The sequence below is a fragment of the Anabrus simplex genome, chromosome 1 (genome assembly GCF_040414725.1).
Source record: "Anabrus simplex isolate iqAnaSimp1 chromosome 1, ASM4041472v1, whole genome shotgun sequence".
Classification (NCBI taxonomy): domain Eukaryota; kingdom Metazoa; phylum Arthropoda; class Insecta; order Orthoptera; family Tettigoniidae; genus Anabrus; species Anabrus simplex.
Genome location: NC_090265.1, coordinates 522,837,406 through 522,858,238, shown reverse-complemented (window position 1 = coordinate 522,858,238; position 20,833 = coordinate 522,837,406). Strand labels below are relative to the sequence as shown.

Here is a 20,833-nt window from a genome sequence, read left to right as displayed (position 1 = left end):
TGTCCTTCTATCGTCCATTCGTTTGACATGGCCAAACCATTTCAAACGGGCCCTTGTCACTTTTTCATTCAGGGATGGGTACACACCAGCTTCCTCCTTTATTCTTTCATTCCTTACCCTGTCCCTTTTTGTCTTCTGTACCATAGTTTGTAGGAAATGAATAATAAATAAATAATGTGAGATTAAAGATCGATTCCAAGAACATAAACAAATGTGGTTCCATCAAGTAAAGAATAAATCATCTCAACATACTGAAAGAATGAGAAGAATGTGGCACATTCTAGAATGGATAAAGTACATCCCACAATATTACAATATAGCCGCACTGGATCAATTCTGAATTAGTCTTCGTCGAAAGGCTGAAATAAAATCTTATGCACAAACATAATATTACAGTACTACTGTGGTAGTACTGGTGGTTACAGGATCAATTCTGGTCAGATTCTCGTAGAAAAACATCTGTAATAAATAACAAGAGCAGAACTTGGCATACGGCCTCATTGATTAATATCGAAGATTGCTAAATTCTATTACCTTTCTCATTTCATTGTTACAAGCGATCTATTCATTTCTAGACTCAAAGACTCTAGTCAACAAATACCTCTCATAAAATCAATGCAACATAACACGTAACTTAAATAACACGTCAATTCAATAGCTCGTAGACTCATAAACACGTAGATTCAATACTCGTAGATCTTAAAAACTACGTACATTCAATAACTCGTCAACCTAAGATACAAAGATTCAAGAATATGTAGCCAACACTGTCCTCAATTCTCCTGTATAATAAAAGTTACCGTGCAAATCTGCTGAATACTGTGGAATAGAATTACTACTCTCTACTCAGCAATAATAGTACAAATATCATTACACTCGATGCATAATCATTGTTTCGAAGATCCTAATTTACCTGACCCGTTTAACACTGAAATTAATATTACTGAACACTAACATCCAGAGATTCAAGTAAGTGAGATCTAAATACGTGATCAACATTGAATGTGGCTTGAAACTGTTAATTGAGGGTATACTATGTCCTACGGTACCTTGATTTATTTGACGATATAATATCAATCTTATATTCCAAATATTCTTTCTGCTCTGCCGATTGTAAATGATATGTACCGTACACAAGAATCAAAATAAAGAAAATAACCTGAAAGAGAATTCTGTATTAGTGAACATAAAAGTAAGGACTTATGTAGAGCCACCTCGCCGGGATCAGGTGAAGTTTTACAGTTCATCTTGGCGTAGTCCTGGTGCCTCACATATTCATTCATCGCGATGTAACATACACTAAAGGAAATACACATCTTGAATGTCGTGCACTGTAACATAATAGTATACATTATTCTTGGCCAAGCATGTAGAAATTACAATTAATAAAATCAATATTTATACGATCGAGAAATAGTAATTTCAATTATCACAGCAAACAGTTCAGACTGATATTAAATTCCGTAACTCTGACCGTACAACAAAATACCGGTCGCATCTTTCGTGAATATCGGCGACAAGTGTGAAATGCAGCGATAATAATAATGCTTCTAATGCTCAGCTTATACGATTGCTTCCTTCCATGTTCAAGGCAAGAAAGTGAGTGAGAGTTGTTAACAATGGGCAATGTAAGCTTGCCGCGTCTGTACGACTTCAGTTGTATCCCACTTTAAATGTTGAGTTTCCATACTCAATTTTGTTGATTATCCAACTCGTTATTACCTTATAAATCATGCCGTGAATTTAGAAATATTGCTCCATTTTCTCAAGTTTTATAATTAATTCTTTCATTTAAATAAATTACTATATTGAAACGTCGTTGTTCCGTCGTATTCTAAAGATAATTATAGATGCAGATTCCATTCTCCGTCAAGCAAGGATGGTTATTATCAACGTCGATATGAGGAAAATGTCACAGTATGGGTTCATAATAGGTTGAATACAATACTTTCTTACATTTCTTCAGGACATCTTGGTTCCACAAAATACCCCTTACACTCTGGTAGAAGCTGTTTGCTTGTTGTATTCTTTTCCAAATTTCCTCGGTTATCTTTCCATCTTTTGTGATCACACTTCCCAAGTACATGAAACTTTTAACCACTTACACGTTCAAGGCAAGAGAGTGAGTGAGAGTTGTTAACAATGGGCATTTCCTTGTTACTGTGGACATGACTAATACAGATATAACATTCTTTTTAAATTCTGAGCAAGGTACAGACAAAACTCTTATTGTATATATAGAGATTCAATGATTTGTCTGAGATAATGACAAAGGGAGACTTACTTCTTCCGGTACAGACAAAGAAGTTGAAAGAGAACAGATCCCATCTGTGACAAGGCCAACCAATGCAACCAGATGCTCTTCAGTACTTGCACGTTGTAACAGGTAGGAGGCAGTGTTGACCAGAACAATAGGGCTGCGGTAGCCTAGGAGACCTGAGAATCAACAAAGTTACAAGGAGATACAGAATTCATGTACATCGAAAGATGCTAGGTCAAATGATCTCTTCTTAATTACTTAAATTTAAGAATATAAAGACCCCTTTAATAATTTTGGATGTATTTTGTGATTCAATCAGCTCTTCAAATTTGGACATAAAAACTTTCCAGTCTGTCAAACACACAAAATGTCAATAAAAATTATAACACTATAAACAACCCTGTAAAAAATACACACTATTACACAAAGAAGTACATGTTTTGTTCTACAAGAACATCCTCAGATTCTATCAAATCACTTAAATCATGTGTAAATATCTACAGTATTGTTTATTTTGCGTAAACTTGTCAATAATAAGAATGTTATTTGCTTTACGTTCCACTAACTATTTTTATGGTTTTCGGAGACGCCAGGGTGCCGGAATTTAGTCCCGCAGGAGTTCTTTACGTGCCAGCAAATCTACCGACACGAGACAGACGTATTTGAGCACCTTCAAATACCACCGGACTGAGCCAGGATCGAACCTGCCAGTTGGGGTCAGAAAGCCAGCGCCTCAACCGTCTGAGCCACTCAGTCCGGCCGTAAACTTGTCAATGATAGAGATAATATGAACAAGAATTAACAAATTATGATTTTATAAGTACTCAACCAACACCGTATCAACATTATGAAAAACAAAATTATGTACTTATCTGGATTGCCAAAGCTTAGTCAGTTGTCACTGAACACTATTTCACGACTGTGGTCAAGGAAAAGCTAGTGGAAGGTTTTGGGCAAAGCATGTTGGCGGAGAGGGGAGGGGACGCAGGTGAGGGGCTACTGGAACGTTGTGGATCCTTCCTATTGGATAGGGGAGAGCAGGTCAGTACTTTCTCCATATTATAATCTAGCATACTGTGCCGTGGAGAGGGGATGGGGAAGTAGGAGCGGGGCAATGTGAGTGTTGTGGAACATTCTTTCATATACTGGGTACGGGGGGGGGGGGGGGGGGGGTGTATCTTGTGGTGAGGAAATTATGTTTTATTTGTCCTATATATGTGGCATTGCAGTTAGGTTCTTGGCACTTGAGTTCAGAGACTCCTGACTTGTTTAGGTATTCAAATTTAACAAGAATTTTAATTTTTTAAACATAACAAAATTTTGACATAAGCCTTATCGTGACTGTGAAATAATTCTTTATAAAACAATTAAAACACTGTTAACAGTCACTTTGAAGTTTTATTAAATCACCTCACACCACATTTCAGAGTGCACCATCTTCAGATGATGAAATGGTGACAGACATGATTATTCTACTGATATACAACTATTTCCAAAGAATATTATAGTGTTACATTCAAGACTAGGATCTGTATACATTATAAATGAACTACAACTATGTCAGGTCAACTATAATTGTGTGCTGTTTCAGAAATATACAGTTGTTGTCAATCATTGAGAATGTGTGTTGTGGATTTATTAATTGATGATACCTATAAATTTCTAGGATTTCTAAAATATTCAGTTTTATCCCTTTGGGATGTGTGTAAAATGGTGAGAGAATTCTGTATACTTGGTACTTCGTATCCTGTATCATGCAGATGTGCATACTTATCATTAGGGCCCGGATGTTGATGCCGTTAAAAAGTTTAAAAAATGCCCTTAAAACGAATAAAAAGGACTTTAATAAATGATTTAATAATTCAAAAAATGCACTATAAAATGGAGAAAATGATTTTATAATAAAAAATTCACCAATAGTTCAAAATTGACATCTTAAGCTCAAATTAAAAATTCAATCAAAACAGATTTCTAGCACTTAACAAAAGGTTTATGTTCACTTTAGTCTGAGTTGCACTGCACTACAAATGTCATTCTGATGTCAAATGTAAATGATCGATGGTTATCAGCCAACAAGTTTTTATATCTCGAAAAGCTGCGTTCAACATCAACTGATGTGATTGGAGCGTACTTGAAGTGAGGAAGGTGGTTTGCTGTTAAATCCTCCTCAATCCCATCCATGCAGTAGTTTTCACCAGAAAGAATGTCTGAAATTTTGCATAATGTTTTATACCCGGTGTTTTTGTCCAGCACTTTTTTTCAGTTTTAATGCAATACCCGCAGAAATTTTGTCACGATTGTTGCTAAGACTAGTTTCCATCCGGTTGATGAAGGAAATGGAATCAACCATTTCTTCGCCCATTTTCTCCAACGATGTGATTGTTGCTGCCAATAAGGCGAAATTTGATTTTATGAATGCCAAACTACTTTCAATGTTTGGTTCAGATAGCATGTCCTAGGCAAATTTTATTGTTGCGGCTTCTTCACTGTAAAAACTCTGCACTATTTCCTTCACTAACTTGAAGTTTTTGCAATAATACATACATGCATTTAACCACGTGCCCCAGCGTGTTATGATAGGTTGTGGAGGTAATGCAATGTCTAGAGCTTCAGCTGTGAAACGTGCAACTCACGAGGGTGCTTTTAAGAAAACTTTCTTAACATTCGCTATAAGCCTGTCTACACTGGGGTAAAGAGCCTTTACTTCTTCACAAACTCTGTGCAGTCCATGGGCAAGGCAAGTAACATGGACCATTTTAGAATAGAGTGCCTTCGATGAATTAGCTGCTCGTACCATATACAGTGCAGCATCAGTAAGAAATAAAAGTACATCGTCATGTTTGATGCCCTCAGGCCACAGGAGAAGCATAGCACTATCAAAGAGTTTTTATATGGTAGAATAATTGGTCTTTTCTAACACTTCGGTAGTCAATAAAAATATTTCACCTGGTGTACGCATTTCTAAAGTTCTGATCACAACGTTGGCTATATAACGCCCCATAGCATCTGAAGTTTCGTCGATTGACACCCATATCTTCTTCCCGCAAGTTTCAGATCTTATTTTGTTTAATGTGTCTTCGTAACACTGCGGCAAATAAATCTTAATGGAAATCCTCAGTTCCCAAGGAGGGAATTAGATATTTTTCCACCAATAGAGCATGTCAGAAAACAGATCAGATGTAAGGCTTTTCAGGCGTTTGCTCTATTAACCAGTGTTTCATCTTAGGTCTGACACTAGACTCATCAGAGTGGGATGTGTCAGACCCTACCCACGACGCTGGGGTGTATGCAGGTGAACTTATCAGAAGCCCTATATAAGAGGCACAGTCTGATAACTTCATACGGGAGATAAAACTCCACATTGGAATTATTGCCTGCCTAGCAATTCCGAATGGAAATCCTAAGTTCCCAAGGGGGAAATTAGATTCACCTGCATACACCCCAGCGTCAGTGGGTAGGGTCTGACACATCCCACTCTGATGAGTCTAGTGTCAGACCTAAGACGAAACGCTGATTAATAGAGCAAACGCCTGAAAAGCCTTAAATAAATCTTACATAAAGTTGATTCGTCTGGTATTTCTTGATTCGTATGTTTTTCCAAAAATCCATGTAATTTCGTGCTGTTGATTTTATACAGCGGAATGTTTGCAGATACAAATACATCACACAATTCTTTACTGAACTATGGTGACTTGCCGGAAGTGAAAGCAACTGAAGGCAGTAAGCGCATGAGTTGCAGGTTTATTTGAAACATGCTGAAGAGCACAAATGTGTTTATCGCGACCGATATGTTGCGTTACAGTAAATTTTCTGTCAGCAGCTGCAAAACAATATGCTTCCATCGGCAGAAAACACATTATCACCAAATTCAGACACTAGTTGTTTTAAATTCACTGACCCACTTGGTTTTATTTTAGGCATTTTGAAAGCGGCAATGAACCAATATCTCTCGTCGTGAACTATGTGGAACTGAGACAAGAATATCCACCCCTTTCCCTTTCTACCCCGCCACAGCTGACCTTGGTCAACAGAGCACGTAACATTCCATTCCGCTAATAACTGGTTTGCGACGAAAACAAGAGTAACCTTCTGCATCCAATATACTTCGTATATATTTTACTACTAATAGCAATACTGAAATATTTTAAATTACCTTGTATGAGCTACTAGGTTGTTCTTAACTCTGAGAGACATAACTCCCTCATATAAAGATGTGACATAACTAAATCGAAAAAAATGACCTTAAAAGGCTGATTTCTCTAAAATATGACCCAAAAAATCTACCAAACTTAAAAAATGCTCTTAAACTGGAAAAATAGCAAAAAATGCAAAAAGAAGCAAAATAAAAATGACATATTTGAAGACGGGGTAGCCGGGCAGGAGTTTATATGTGCTTCAGCATTGTTTTAGACAGCTCACTAAAAAGATGACATGTCATCAACATCCGGGCCCCACTTATCATGCTTATTTAGCCAAAGTGCTGCCATGTGCCCATGAAATATGCCAGTTTGTCCAATGTACAAACAGTCATACATTTTATGAGTTTATACAGTATAAGCCAGTCTGTCCGAGTTTACCATTCACTAGAAAAGCATCATACCAAATAGTCAGAGCTTTCAAGAAACAAAACATCAGCTTCTCAACAAAAAACAAATTGGCTCAAATTCTCTATACTCAGTCCATACACCAAATAAATTCAAAGAGAGTGATGTCTAGGCTGTGCTATGTAACTTCGGTCTCTAAGGGAGCAACCGAACTATTTCTCCTCGAATGCTACTGAAGGTAGTGATTTATAGTTATTTTTTAACTGCTGGGCCAACCAAACTGTATAGCGACTCCTACTTACCAACAAGACATCTTGCAGCTCTTTCATCTTACAAGTCGACCAATATGTGATCGTTTCTTTTCGTAACTTGAGAGATTTTCTTTGTTATGAAGGAAGCCATTCCTTTTCAGTGTCAACTCAGTTAATATACAGTCACTTATATGTATTTTTGCCCGTCAAAACACAAAATATAACACTTAGAACACTTAGAACACTATAACATACCTGTAAAAAAATGTATTAGCAACAAAATGACATATTTCGTTCTACAAGAACATTCTCAGATCACTTTTAAGCATGCATACGTGTGTACAACGTAGTTTATGTTGCATAAACTTATCAATGATTGTGAATGGGCGATATTATGAAAAAGTGAGAGAAATTAGATCAATGTTGAAGTTCGTTATTGGCACTTCAGTAGACGTGAGAAAGTTTTCTATACTTAACTTAAAACCAGCTGTGGGTTCATGTCCGTTATCTCCAACGCCTGAGCCTGGAGCCTGTCCATATGCATGGTTAAAAGTGATTTGATAGAATCTGACAATGTTCCTGTAGAACATGACACATCATTTGGTTCCTAATACACTTTTTACAGGTGTGTTATGGTGTTCTAAGTATTATATTTGTTTCAAGAGATTAGAAAAACATACAAGTTATATTACTTGAGGGATTATTATGAACTGCCAACAGTTCTACTGCTGTATTGTGAAAGCCACTACTGATACAACTGGGAGTGTAATTAATGAATATTTTCTTTTTCTGTGTGTTTGTAAGTGTATTTGGATAATACCAGGTAAGTAGAATAATGGCATGTTCAAATAACATATGTTAATGAATAGTTGGTGTAAGATGATGAATGGAGCAGTTTCATAACAACAGTCCTATTTCATCCAGTTCCCATGTAGATTTGATTCCTGTCACTGAAGATGGTGGCTTTGATGGTCTGCAGGATCACAAAGGCTTTGGCTTGCCAGGTGTTGTAAAATATAATACTGAAAAATTGTCAGAGGATGTTTATCTACGAATCCTACCTGCTACTTGAATATCCCCATCTGCTACTTTGGTTTCTCTGCAACAAACTAATAATGACAGCTTTTTCATTAAATCCCTAAATGAGTTATTCCAGGCTAAACTATCAAACTGTAAAAGCGTACAAGAATTTTAAGACGAGTTTCAAAAGGGGTGAGAGTTTTCACTGTGGATAATCTAACACAGTTGATTGATAGGTGTATTTCTCAGAACTCTTTAGAATGCTGGCAGGATCTAATGCTTTTTGCATATATTGCTCTTCATATTCCTTGTCTGTTGCGGTCACACAGGCTGAGGCCATGGTGTAATGCAGTGTAGGTTTCATTTCTATTGTATGTGGAACTTGTTGATAAGTGCAACACTAACCATAGACGGATGCTTTGATTATCATAGCCTGTTTTGAAATCACTGATTTGTTCTGAGCTGTTCTCAGAGCAATTTGTTTTCATTAAGCAACCATTTTCATGGAAGTACCAAATGAAGATCACACTGCTCTTGTGGCCACTCTGCTCCAACTCTAATATATCTAAAGATGAAACAATTTTTTGCGACGAATGTCAATGGAGGCATGTGTACAGAACAGAACCACCAACGCGAGTGACAATTGCAAGCATCCAAGACAAACTGGAGACTCACGATACCATACGCGATGTTCACAAGGGCATATCTGGGAGACCTCACGTAGTAACAAGCCTCGCGTCCTCGGCTATGGTTTTGGAACACTTTGAACACTAATCGCTGAAATCTACAAAGCAATATGCATGTGAGACTGTGACTAGCAGAACCAGCATACTCCATATTATTAAAACAGCAAAGTTGAAAGTTTTCATCCCAAGACTTTTGCATGTATTAAATGAAGATGACCCTGATCGGAGAATGTAGTACTGTGAGTGGTTTCGGAACATGGTGCAAGAGGATGAGGCCTTCGTAGGGAAAGTTGTTTGGTCCGATAAGGCACAATTTAAGTTAAACGGAACAATCTACATGTTTTTGTGGAAAAGGCTGTTAATTTAGCTGGAATTAATGTTTGATGTGGGCTGCCATCTAGGGGTTTAATTGGACCATTCTTTTTTGAAGGAGCAGTAATTGGCCAAGTGTATCTGAACATGATATGCACATCTGTCTTACCCGCTATTCACAGACTCTATGGAAATGAGGAATTTAATTTCCAACATGATGGTGCACCACCACATTACCACCGAGATGTCCGACGCATACCTTGATGACAAATTTCCAGCGCAGGATAGGACAAAGATGTCCAATTGAGTCTCCACTGCGTTCTCCGGATCTAACTCCGTTGGACTTCTATCTATGGGGAACTCTTAAGGATGTTGTATACCATAGAAAACCAGATACACTGGTAGCAGTTTGGGAAAAATTCAAACGGCATGTGCTACAATTGCTGAGGACACTTTAGCAAACTTTGCTCTATCAGTAGATGCATGGAACATGCCCACAACATCTACCTTCATAACATAGGACAACATTTTAAACACACCCTCTTCCAACACTGATATACAGTATATATGTGTGCATGGAAAACGCCAACAACATCCACTGTCACAACATAGAACCACATAGAACAACATTTAGAATATACACTCTACCACTGATCATATATACGTGTGTGTATGGAATATGCCTACAATATCCACTTTCATAACATATAACATCATAAGAACAACACTCTTCCCACACTATAGAAAATAATCAATGAATATACACAACATAACCAATAAATTAAACTGGCTGGTACGACGACCTTGACACACGCTAAATTCCACTATACATATTTGCACCACGAAATATCTACCTTCTTATGTATGTATGTTTGTCCGTCAACGATGCCGCTGGTGGGATCCTCAACAGCTCTGCCATCAGCTGTCATAGATGGCCTAGGCATCACTGAAGAGGCGTACTAGGGAAATGAGGAGTGAGGTAGTTTCTTGTTGCTTTCCTCACTATCTTCTTAGCTTGAATATATATCCAATCTGACTAATGAGAAATGCAGGATCACAAACTGCCACCACATAATCTGCTACAGCATACAGGAATGAAACCATGCTATGAAAGGAAGCACAGGGCATTAATAGCTTTCATCTCCTAATGTTTGAATGAACTCATAGCAATGAGTGCGCTATTACATAATCACTCGAAGTTGAAGTTAGATACCCTAATGCCCCACTGATAACATATCACATAAGTTCACAGTCTGAGACCACAGTAAATGCATACAGTATATGAATTAACTATTATAGCTTAGCACTTCACAGCAAACTTCCACAGACGTGCAGTAACGCCAAAGTCAGTTGGATGTCCCAGCCAAAAGTTAAGACACAAATTCTCGAAGACACAAACAGACAAGACCTCAAATCAAAACGACAAACACTTCCGGCAAACCAGACATTAAATAATCTTTTCGAATCACACGGTTCTCCAAGCAACCATCACTCTTACCCTCACATTTTTTCTCCGTAGGAGCTAATCACTATCTTGCATTCTTGTCACATGCGCACACCATTTTCAAAATACTGATGCTAAGCATTAGTGTACTGATGCCCTGAAAACTGCTGGGAGATACGCGTCACATTGGTTGGGCAAGCCAACCTCTTACACAACTTTCTTTATATTTAGCTCTCTTGCCTAACAAAGATTCCCAACTTTTGGTGCCACAGAAGTTCACCAATTTGGCATAGTGTTCTTACAATGGAATAAATAATGCTTATAACATAGTAATAAATACATAACCTCTAATTTGACATAAATATTGCCGTAATTACAAAAGTGATTTTTTCACATGGAATTAGGATATTATACAGTTACAACAGAGAGCTCTAATTCCTCGAATTTCCTTAACAACATCCGATAAAACCCTTCCATTTTCTTTCAAGAGGCATCAAATTCCAATTTGCTGGGCATTTTGTATCACGATCAATAAAACTCACGGGACATGAAGGTCTCTATTTACCTCAGCCAGTTTTCAGCCATGGCCAGTTAAATTTTGCAATGCCAAGAGAGCAATATTTTAAAGTTGCAACAGTGTGAAAAGGTAATTGTACAAGGAATGCACCGAGCAAGAGGCTGCGTGGTTTGGGTCACGTACCTATCAACTTGCATTCAGGAGATAGTGGGTTCGAACCTCACTGTCGGCAGCCCAGAGCAAATGCTGGGGCTGTACCTTAATTAAGACCACAGTTGGCTCCCTTCCCACATCTAACCGCTTTCTACCCCATCATTGCCGTAAGACCTACCTGTGTCGGTGTGACATAAAGAAAATTCTAAAAATATACAGTACAAGGAACGTCGTATATAAGGAAATCATTCAATAAATATTTACACCATTGACCGTCATATGTCTTGATGGGTTTCAGCTAGTTATATAAATAGTTAAAAAAAATTAGGGTAACATGTATTGTAACATCTGGTATGTGAATGTTAATGTGGTAGATGGAGTTCCAGTGGTCATACAGCATACCTTGAGACCTTAGTTACTCAGGGTATGTCAAATCAAAGTTATACTCCATCTGTAGGTATAGCCATGCATTAAACTGTCAGGTGACCCCTCAAAACAAAGTGAATAGCAGTGTGTCCATGTGTCGTTGTGAGGTACACAGATTACTGCAGTCATTTGAGCACGCTGTACGTCAACCAGCACATCCCATGAGACATCGCAACAAGGTTCAAGTCGCAAGGGCCGTCACTTTGATCCAGGAAGGATGGACTTTTTGTCGTGTTGCTGTGGATCTCAATATCTCTTCATCAGTTATTCAAGGCTTGTGGATTTACTACAATGAGACAGGCCGGTTTACAAGGAGGGTTGGACAAGGTTGTGGACGCATAACAACCCCACAGGATGACTGATATCTGACCATCTGTGCATTGCGGCGTCGTTCAGCATCTGCCAGAGAACTGCAACAAGACCTCAGGAGGGTCACTGGAGTCACAGTGTCTGACCTGACCAGACAGTAAGGAACAGGTTGAGAGAAGTGTCCTTACGACCCAGATGTCCTGTTCAAGTGCCCCATTTACAGAGATACTTTCAAGAAAGTCAATTCGTAATGCAGCCGTTAGGGCACGGGGGGGGGGGGTAGAATTTGTTTTCCAGAGATCTTACTAACTTACATATAACTGAAAAATCAATGAACAACATACAATTCAACCATATGTAACATATTCAAAGACTGGCATATAAAGAGTGTATGATTTTTAACTCCTAAAGTAACAGGTGATCTGCAGTACATATCATACGTCAACGTGTATGGAGACACCATGGTGAGCAGTACATGCCAAATGTTGTCCAGGAAGGCGACTGATTCGGACAAGGTTCTGTGATGCTGTGAGGTGGCATCAGTATTGATGGCTGTACGGATCTTATCATCGTTGTTGAGTACTGTAGTTGGTCTCTTAGCAGCTTGTAGTTCCTGTTTGGTAAACGTACACTGGTGACATGCTTTTTCTTTTGATATCATGTGCATCCTCTGCACTAACAGAGCGCTTAACAGTTTGGAGTTCATATTAGCATGGAATTCAGTCTTGTTCTTCATCATCATGTGCATCTGAAAAATCGTGGCTTTACACACTACAAAACACATGTGAATGAGATTTTGAGGAAAGCAGTAAACAGGGCCATTCTTTTGAGTATTCCTCCCTAAATTTTTTGGTTTATTACTAGCATCACTAGTCGCGGTAACATCATCACACGTATTTTCCTGCACAAGGAATCGCTTCATTATTTCAAACATTTCGCATTTCGTAACACACGATTAGCATATATCATAGAAGAGCAATATATGTAAATTTGGCAACCAAAATCGACATAAATAGTTCAACAGTCACGCACACAGTATTCACAATGAAACAGAGTTTGTCACCACTTTTCCACCAAAACAAAGACAAAAGAACTCGCATACTTGCATGGAAGTCTGATTATGTGACGAACAAAGACAACAACTCCGCAAAATATACCACTTCACAGGTGCCTATTTTCCCGTTACTGGAAGCACACACTGCATTCAGCATGTGAAAACTCAAAATATTCTTAAAGGAGGGACAGGAAAGAGGTATAAATATTACTGAGAAATCCGGAAATAATATTCTGAAAATTCCAGCTGTAATGGCATTCCTTGTGTATCAATTTGAACACTTTATACACTTAGATTTAAAAATCAACAAAAAATCGTAATTTGTGGTGTGTGATTCATAAAGGCATAGTTATTATGGGTAATTATTACGATTGAATCATAACAGTTGGCATCCCTGCATTTAACACAGCAACATCGTGAAGCTCGCCTTCTGTTTGCCTGTACCCACGTCAACTGGCAACTTTGCCAATGGAGACCTGTGTTGTTCACAGACAAGTCCAGATTTTCCCTGACACAGCGTGATGTACGTCAACGTGTATGGAGACACCATGGTGAGCAGCAAATGCCAAATGTTGTCCAGGAAGGCGACCGACTCGGACAAGGTTCTGTGATGCTGTGAGGTGGCATCAGTATTGATGGCTGTACGGATCTTGTCATCGTCCGTGGTAATCTTACTGCTGTGGGGTACATCGAGCAGATACTGCTATAGCATGTGTTGGTTGCTGCATATGGTGTTGGCCCTGAATTAGTACTCATGCATGACAATGCCAGGGCTCATGTAGCGTGCATCACCAGAGCTGTCTTGCGAGAACTGGACATTCTAGAGATGGAATGGCCAGCACTGAGTCGCGACCTTAATCCCATTGAGTATGTGTGGGATAGGCTTGACAGAAGTGTTCATGGGCGTCCTGTTCCATCACTGACTCTCCAAGATCTCAAACAGGCTCTCATTGAAGAATGGGACCTGACATCGCAACGTGATCTCCGTCGACTTATAAGGAGCATGCCACGTAGGTGCCAAGCTGAGATAAATGCTCATGGAGGACATACACCATACTGAAGCTCTCCAACTGTGATAAAAATCCATCCTGGAGGACTTATCACTTTGTTTTCGCCCCTATTTGGATATTTCCGTTTGTGTTCTGAAAATGAATGCGAATCCATCAATATTCTTTTGTATACTTCAACGGTAAAGAATAAATGTTTAATTGGTAATATACCCGGGTGTGAGGTATTGTTTTGTGGAACATGGCATACGTTCATAAACATGTTTCCCTAATTTTTCTGAACTGTGTATAAAAACACCAGTAAAAATTGTGACTCTTTTTAAATTGGACAAACTGGTAGATGTTTTGACATCAGAATTCAGGAACATAAAGCAGTACTACGTTGACTACATTAGCCCATATACATGACACGATCGCTTCCTTCCCACTTCTAGCCACTTCCTATCCCATCATCACCGTAAGACCTACCCCTGTGTCAGTGCGACATAAAGAAAATTGTAAAAATATAAAGTACAAGGTATGTTGTATATAAGGAAATCCTTCAATAAATACTTACCGCATTGACCGTCATATATTGACGGGTTTCAGCTAGTTATATATAAAAACACCATTAAAAGTTGTGATTCTTTTTAACAATGGACAAACTGGTAGAAGTTCTGACATCAGAATTCAGGAACATACGGCAGTATGTTGATGACATAAGCACATCTAAATGACACAGGACATGGAGAACAAGATATATGGAATTCTCTCACCATTTTAGACATGCATCCAAAAGGGATAAAACTGAACATTTTAAAAACAATATCAATTTTTAGGCATCAATTACACATCACATGCTCAATGATAAAATAGAAAATGAATATTTGAAAACTATTTTCATTTTGGCATCATCACCACCATCATTATCATCATCATCTTCATCTTTCCAAGTATTGGGCCAAGTGGCCCGTAACAGTCTTGCATTTTCTCTCCATTACTTCATTGGACGTCTTATAGATCTGTTTCCCCTCGATTGGTAGCGCAGGATCTCCCTTGGAAGTCTTCCAGATTTCATCCTTTGAATGCGATGTTTCCAGTTTTCTTGGTAATCATCAGATGTAATTGGTTTTGCATTCTTCATTTATTTTATGATCCCATTTTACATGGCATGTTGTTCGCTGCATAAACTTCATTTCATATGCTGTAATTCTGGAAATGTCCTTAAGTTCTTAATGTCTATGCCTTGCTGCCGTAGCAAAGGATAGGTCTGGCTAAAATGTTACAAAGATATAAGCAAGTGTGCTTTTGAACAAGAAATGACTTAATGATGTGATTTATAATTCCTGTTGTTCTGTTACATCTGTTTATTTTTGCGTATACAAAGGGGCATCAGAAAACAACTGGAATGATCTTTTTGTTTCAATAATCTCGGGCTGGAGTTTACAGGTGTTAGTACTGGAAAGGTTTGACCTTGAGTGATACAGTGTGAAGCACGTCACTCATCTCAGGCTTCTAAGTTTCAGGAGAGCAGCTGAGGAAGGAGGCCGAGTTCGACGTACCCAATATGGATCTCATGGATCCCAAGTTGCAGCAGTGCGCTTCGATGAGATTTTGTGTTCTCCTGGGCAAAACTCCAACACAAACAGTGAAAATGTTGCAGCAAGCTTACAGAGAGAAGGCCATGGGAAATATGCAAGTTTTTGAATGGCACATACGCTTTTAGGAGGGTAAAACTGATCTTGAGGATGCTCCACGCCCCGGAAGACCCTCAATTTCGAAAACCGACATCAATGTGAACACAATTCATGTCATGTTGCGGGAAGACCACCGTTGAACCATTCAACAGATTGCTGGAATGATAAACATCTCCCATACATCAGCCAAAGATATTATACACAATGTTCTAGGGTGTAGAAAATTTTCAGCGAAGTGGGTGCTACGTGTGATGAATGATGAACAGAAGGCTCACCCTGTGATGGCATGTTAAGAATGAAAAGGGAGACTTCGGTGGGAACCAGATATTTTGGGCAGGATTATCACATGTGACGAGTCCTGGTTCCATCATTATGACTCAGAGACAAAACAGCAAAGTGTCCAATAGAAACTTCCTTCCAGTCCAAGACCCAAAAAGGGCAAAGTTCAGCGAGTGCAGGGGAAGTCATGCACCTTCTCTTTTTTTTTTTTTTTATAAGCAGGGTATTGTGTACGATCATGTAGTGAAAAAGCAACGTACTGTTACTGCTGATTACTATTGGGAAGTGTTAAAGGGCCCACTGAAAAGAAAAATTGCAGAAAAAAGACCAAACTTTGCTCAAATGGGATGGATCCTGCACCAGGACAACGCACCTGCGCATCGGGCAATCAAGACACAAGACACAATACCCAAATTTGGCATCCACTTTATTCACCGGACCTAGCACCATGCGACTTCTACCAATTTCCTGCAGTGAAAAAGGAACTTCAGGGTCGTCATTTTCAAAGTGATCAAGAATTAAACAATGCAATTTTGGGTATACTCATCAGGCTATCAAGAACGGACTTCATGGAGTGTTTTGAACAGTGGACTGAATGCTGGAACCATTGTATTGTGTCTGAGGGAGAATAATTCAAAGGTCTGTAAGTGAATTTGAATAAATGTAGCCAGTATTTTTCTGTAATAAAATCATTTTGGTTATTTTTTGACACTCCCTCATATATCCATTCCTCCTTGATAAGAACTTGGCAACAAAAGCATATTTCTGTAATGACACACAATTACAGCCAACCCCAAATAGATGTAATATAAGGCATGATCAAAAAGTTTACATTTGAGGGCAATGCTGCAGCGGACATGCAACGTAGTGCGACTCCAATGCGAGTTCAATATATAAGCATGGACATGTAGGCAAAGGGATTAGTGTGGCAGTCGTGTTGTGCCGAGGTGCGTGCGTTAAATGCAGCCACGTGAACTATAGCAACGTTATTACCAAATGCATTCAAACACGACCAATGAACTGTTATTCTGTTCTTGGCTGCCAAAGGACAAACACCAGTGGACATCCACTGGAGAATGAAGACTGTGTATGGGGCAGCATGTCTGTCGTAAACCACCATTGTGCACCAAGTTCTATGCAGGTCGCGTTTCGACACGATGCCGGTCAATCTGGGAGGCTAGCCTCATCCATTATGGACAAGAACAAGCAGGAGGTGGATGTGGCCAATAGTGTTGATCTCTCCCCATGCAATTATCACGCCTTCAGTCCCCTCTAAAAGGCCGCAAAGGGTCGGCGCTTCCTGTCGGAAAAAGATGTGCAGTAGGCGGTTACGAAATTTCACGCAGCAGGACACAGTGTTTTACCACACAGGGATCTTCAATCTGGTGCATCAGTGGGATGAGTGCCTCAATGCTCACGGCAATTTTGCCTGATGGGCATCCCGATTCAGGACTGAATGGCCGTTGAACGGAAACTTTTTGATCGCCTCTCATACATTTATAGCTCCTATTCTTATACCTAATACTATAATATTATTTGGATACAGTTGTATATCAGAACCACAGGCACCATTTCACCACTTGAAGATGGAGAATAGTCTCCAAAATGCATTGTGATGTGAATTTTTTAATCTAACTTCAAAGTGACTGGTAACAGTAGTTTCATTGTTTCATAAAGAATGTTTACTTTTTACCTTTTTATATTAGGAATAAATGACCCAAATAACTCATGCCCATACTGATCTTTGCCTCATAATACACAATCAATCTTGATATTCATTTCCACCCATAGGTGGTGGTGATGGTGGTGGTAACACTTCCATTAATTAGCAAAATGTTAGGATACTAAATTTCACTGGAAACTGTAAAGAGCAGAGATGAATACATACACTTGCACACAGTAAATAAACCAGCCAGTGTGATCAACTCCAACCTTCTCCAGAGTGTTTTACAACAGAAAAACAAACAGTTGTCAGATACTTACCCAATAATCGCAAGGCATACTGAACTCGTAGGATGTCCGAACTGAGAAGCAATGGCTGGATAGAAGAAACATCTGACTTCACTGCATCCAAAAGAGGAACTGGCTTACTATGTCCGGTACTACGCATCAGTAAGTCCATCTCCTGCAGAAGCAGCCCTGCATATGATATGATGAGTATAAGTAGTTGCAGGAAATCACAAATGAATCACTCTGTGCTATTCCAGCTTGCCTGGCTCACAGCAGTTTGCATCAGTAACCAACAATACACCTCACAATTCAAGGCAAAAAGTATCCTGCATGATGTCTCTTTCCTATCTACACATTGTGGTCTGGACTTTGAAATGTGTATCTATCACCCTGCTCTGGGATTTTTCAAACATTGTTTTCTCTGCAATCAATATAGTTATCTATGAGCTTGTTTTTGCATTAGATTGGGTTAACTTTCTACATTAATTTAGTAAATAAATGTCAAATGCAGCTTGCACAGGTTAATTTCCTACCTTAAACAATAATGACCATATTCTCATTTAAAAAAATGTCCACCAATATACATATTATTGTTGTAAAAACAAAAAAAAAATTGGTTAAATAGGACAGACATTATTATTATTATTTTTAATGACAAACCCTGTGAATAAATTTTACAGTGATCACCCCAGATATATGTAAGTAATCCCCACATTACCTTTTTCTGTTCAAAATTTGGTAGCGAAAAGTTGGAGTGTGGATATCATTTGCATCAAGGTTGATATAGTGTTCCTGACGTACAGAAATCTGAAAGTTGGTATTTTTCCATCCATTCTGTTGGCAACTCTATTCCTATCACAAGCAGCAAGCATTCTACGTACGTATCACATCATTTGCATGGCATCAGTTTAAGTAGTAGCACGTGTTCACGACAGCCTGCGTGAGTTCTCATTATAAGTCATTCATGGCTAAAGCTAAAGAACAGTAAAATGTGTTTGTAGAAATCTATAGCAATAGCAAGAGAGTTACAAATTACAGGTGGAAAAATGATGATATTTACCATGAGTAATATACACAGTTGCGAAGCTTAGCTATTTTTTTCATCCATCCAACTGCAGCACTTCACATGGTCAGCAAGCTACTGGTTTACTGAGATGTGTAAGTTGGTGTTTGTTTTGCAAGGTAAGCATACGGTAATTTCATTAGAGATTATTGGTTTTCTGTTAAATTAACATGGTATTTATGAAAGGAGGTGTGTGTAACGCAATAAACTGCTCAACTGCAAGTAAACAACAAGATCCTGAAAAGTAAAGCTTGTTTACATTTTTGTATAATAGAACAACACTGTGAGGACGTAGACAAGTAACTTCAAATAAGTAGGTATTTTGTCTGTCAATGATCCAGAAATGTAACTCAATGGAAAATCCTTCTAATTATGAAGTTTCATAACGTTTTAATGCAATCGTAACCTCCTAACATGCAGCAGTGTTTAAATTTTCCAGGTGGAAAAAATGGCTTGTAAATAGTGGGAGGGCTGACTTAATGAAAACAAATTTGAAATTTGAAATATTTGTACAATAATATAAAGTTAAGTTTGAATCATTCTGAAGACAGCCAGTTTACGTCAGCAGAGAAGAAGAAGAAATTAGTGTGATCAACATATATTACTGTTGAAATTATTTGTGAAACTAAGATTATATTACATTGTCAAAGTTTGCAATGAAAGTTTTCAGTGACATAGAAAAAATGTGAAGTACTTCAAAATTCAGTCATTAGGTTGCTGAGATCTCTAAATATTATTTGAATTGTTTTTAGTTCATTATTATTTTTATAATTTAAGCAATATTACCAAATTCAGTTCAAGAATGAGATTTTGAAAATGCCTAAGACCTTAACTACAGTGGTGTGAAAAGTTGTTCCTTCGAAAATAAACAATTGTCATTTTCCCACACTGTAGCAGTAAGTAGACTCGTGAATCAACGTGTTTTCTTAAAATTTATGATTAATATAGTTGTTCAGGTGGATAAAGTTTATAATTTACGTGAGAAGGTACAATCTGCTGTTGGGTAGAGAACTTGTTCGGCTTGCAGGCAGTTGCGAGCATTGGTGTCGTTCTGCCTGTCAAGAGGATGCTATTTCATCACTAAGGAGTTTCGCGACTGTGTACTGTATGTTAGACTGTGGTATTTACTAGCCATGGATGGCTCACGCATGTTTTTGAATAAAATAACTTTAGTTTTTGTATTTTAAAAAAAATTTCAAAAAATTAAAAAAAAACTAACATTGGACAGCATCTCCCAGACAATTTGTGAATTTCAACAGATTTGATATCGGATTCTGCCAGAGAAATTCATATTTACTCTTGCACATGGGTAATGTATGCCAGACGTTAATATATTTTGCAGATTACGACACAACAAAGTGTTTTATAATTTTATAACTTATTGTACTGTATTCTAAACTTTTTTTTTATTTTAAAAATTTCCCTTTCTCAACTTAGGGTGCAGCTTATTTGCATTTACAGCATATGGTATTTACCAGGCTGTAAGAAGTTTTATGTATGTAAAGGCTTTCCTTCAAACATCTCTACGTTGCACAGCCATATTTACTGAACAATGTCAGAGACAAACTTCTGAGATAGAAATGTGCACAAAATATCATACATCACTGACTTGGGCAGTGGAATTGCCATCCAGCCACATAAAAGCAAAGCCTCACAAAGCCTTATACAACATTTTAACAAAGTTCTTTGTTCCACAGTTTTGTCTTGTCAAAGCCTACTGTGGGCTATGCTTGTACTTAGTCTGGAATGAAAAACAGTGAATTAAGATATCGTGTTTACTCGCGTATTAGACCACTTTTTTTCTCCCCATTTTTACAGCCAAAAAAAGTAAAGGGGGTCCAATATGTGACAACCACAAATTTTGTGCAGTGAATACATGACT

At 38.3% G+C, this 20,833-nt stretch overlaps 1 protein-coding gene across 2 annotated transcripts in view; it reads right to left on the bottom strand.

Moving 5' to 3' along the window:
- Window positions 1–20,833, bottom strand: part of omd (integrator complex subunit 5 omd) — a 135,996-nt gene that overhangs the window by 73,888 nt on the left and 41,275 nt on the right. For both annotated transcript variants that reach the window (XM_067135447.2, XM_067135446.2), the window contains exons 9-10: window positions 17,922–18,077; window positions 2,285–2,436 (exon numbers count right to left, since the gene is read on the bottom strand). In XM_067135447.2, coding sequence (XP_066991548.1) covers window positions 2,285–2,436; window positions 17,922–18,077 — 308 coding nt within the window. The remainder of the gene's footprint in view (window positions 1–2,284; window positions 2,437–17,921; window positions 18,078–20,833) is intronic.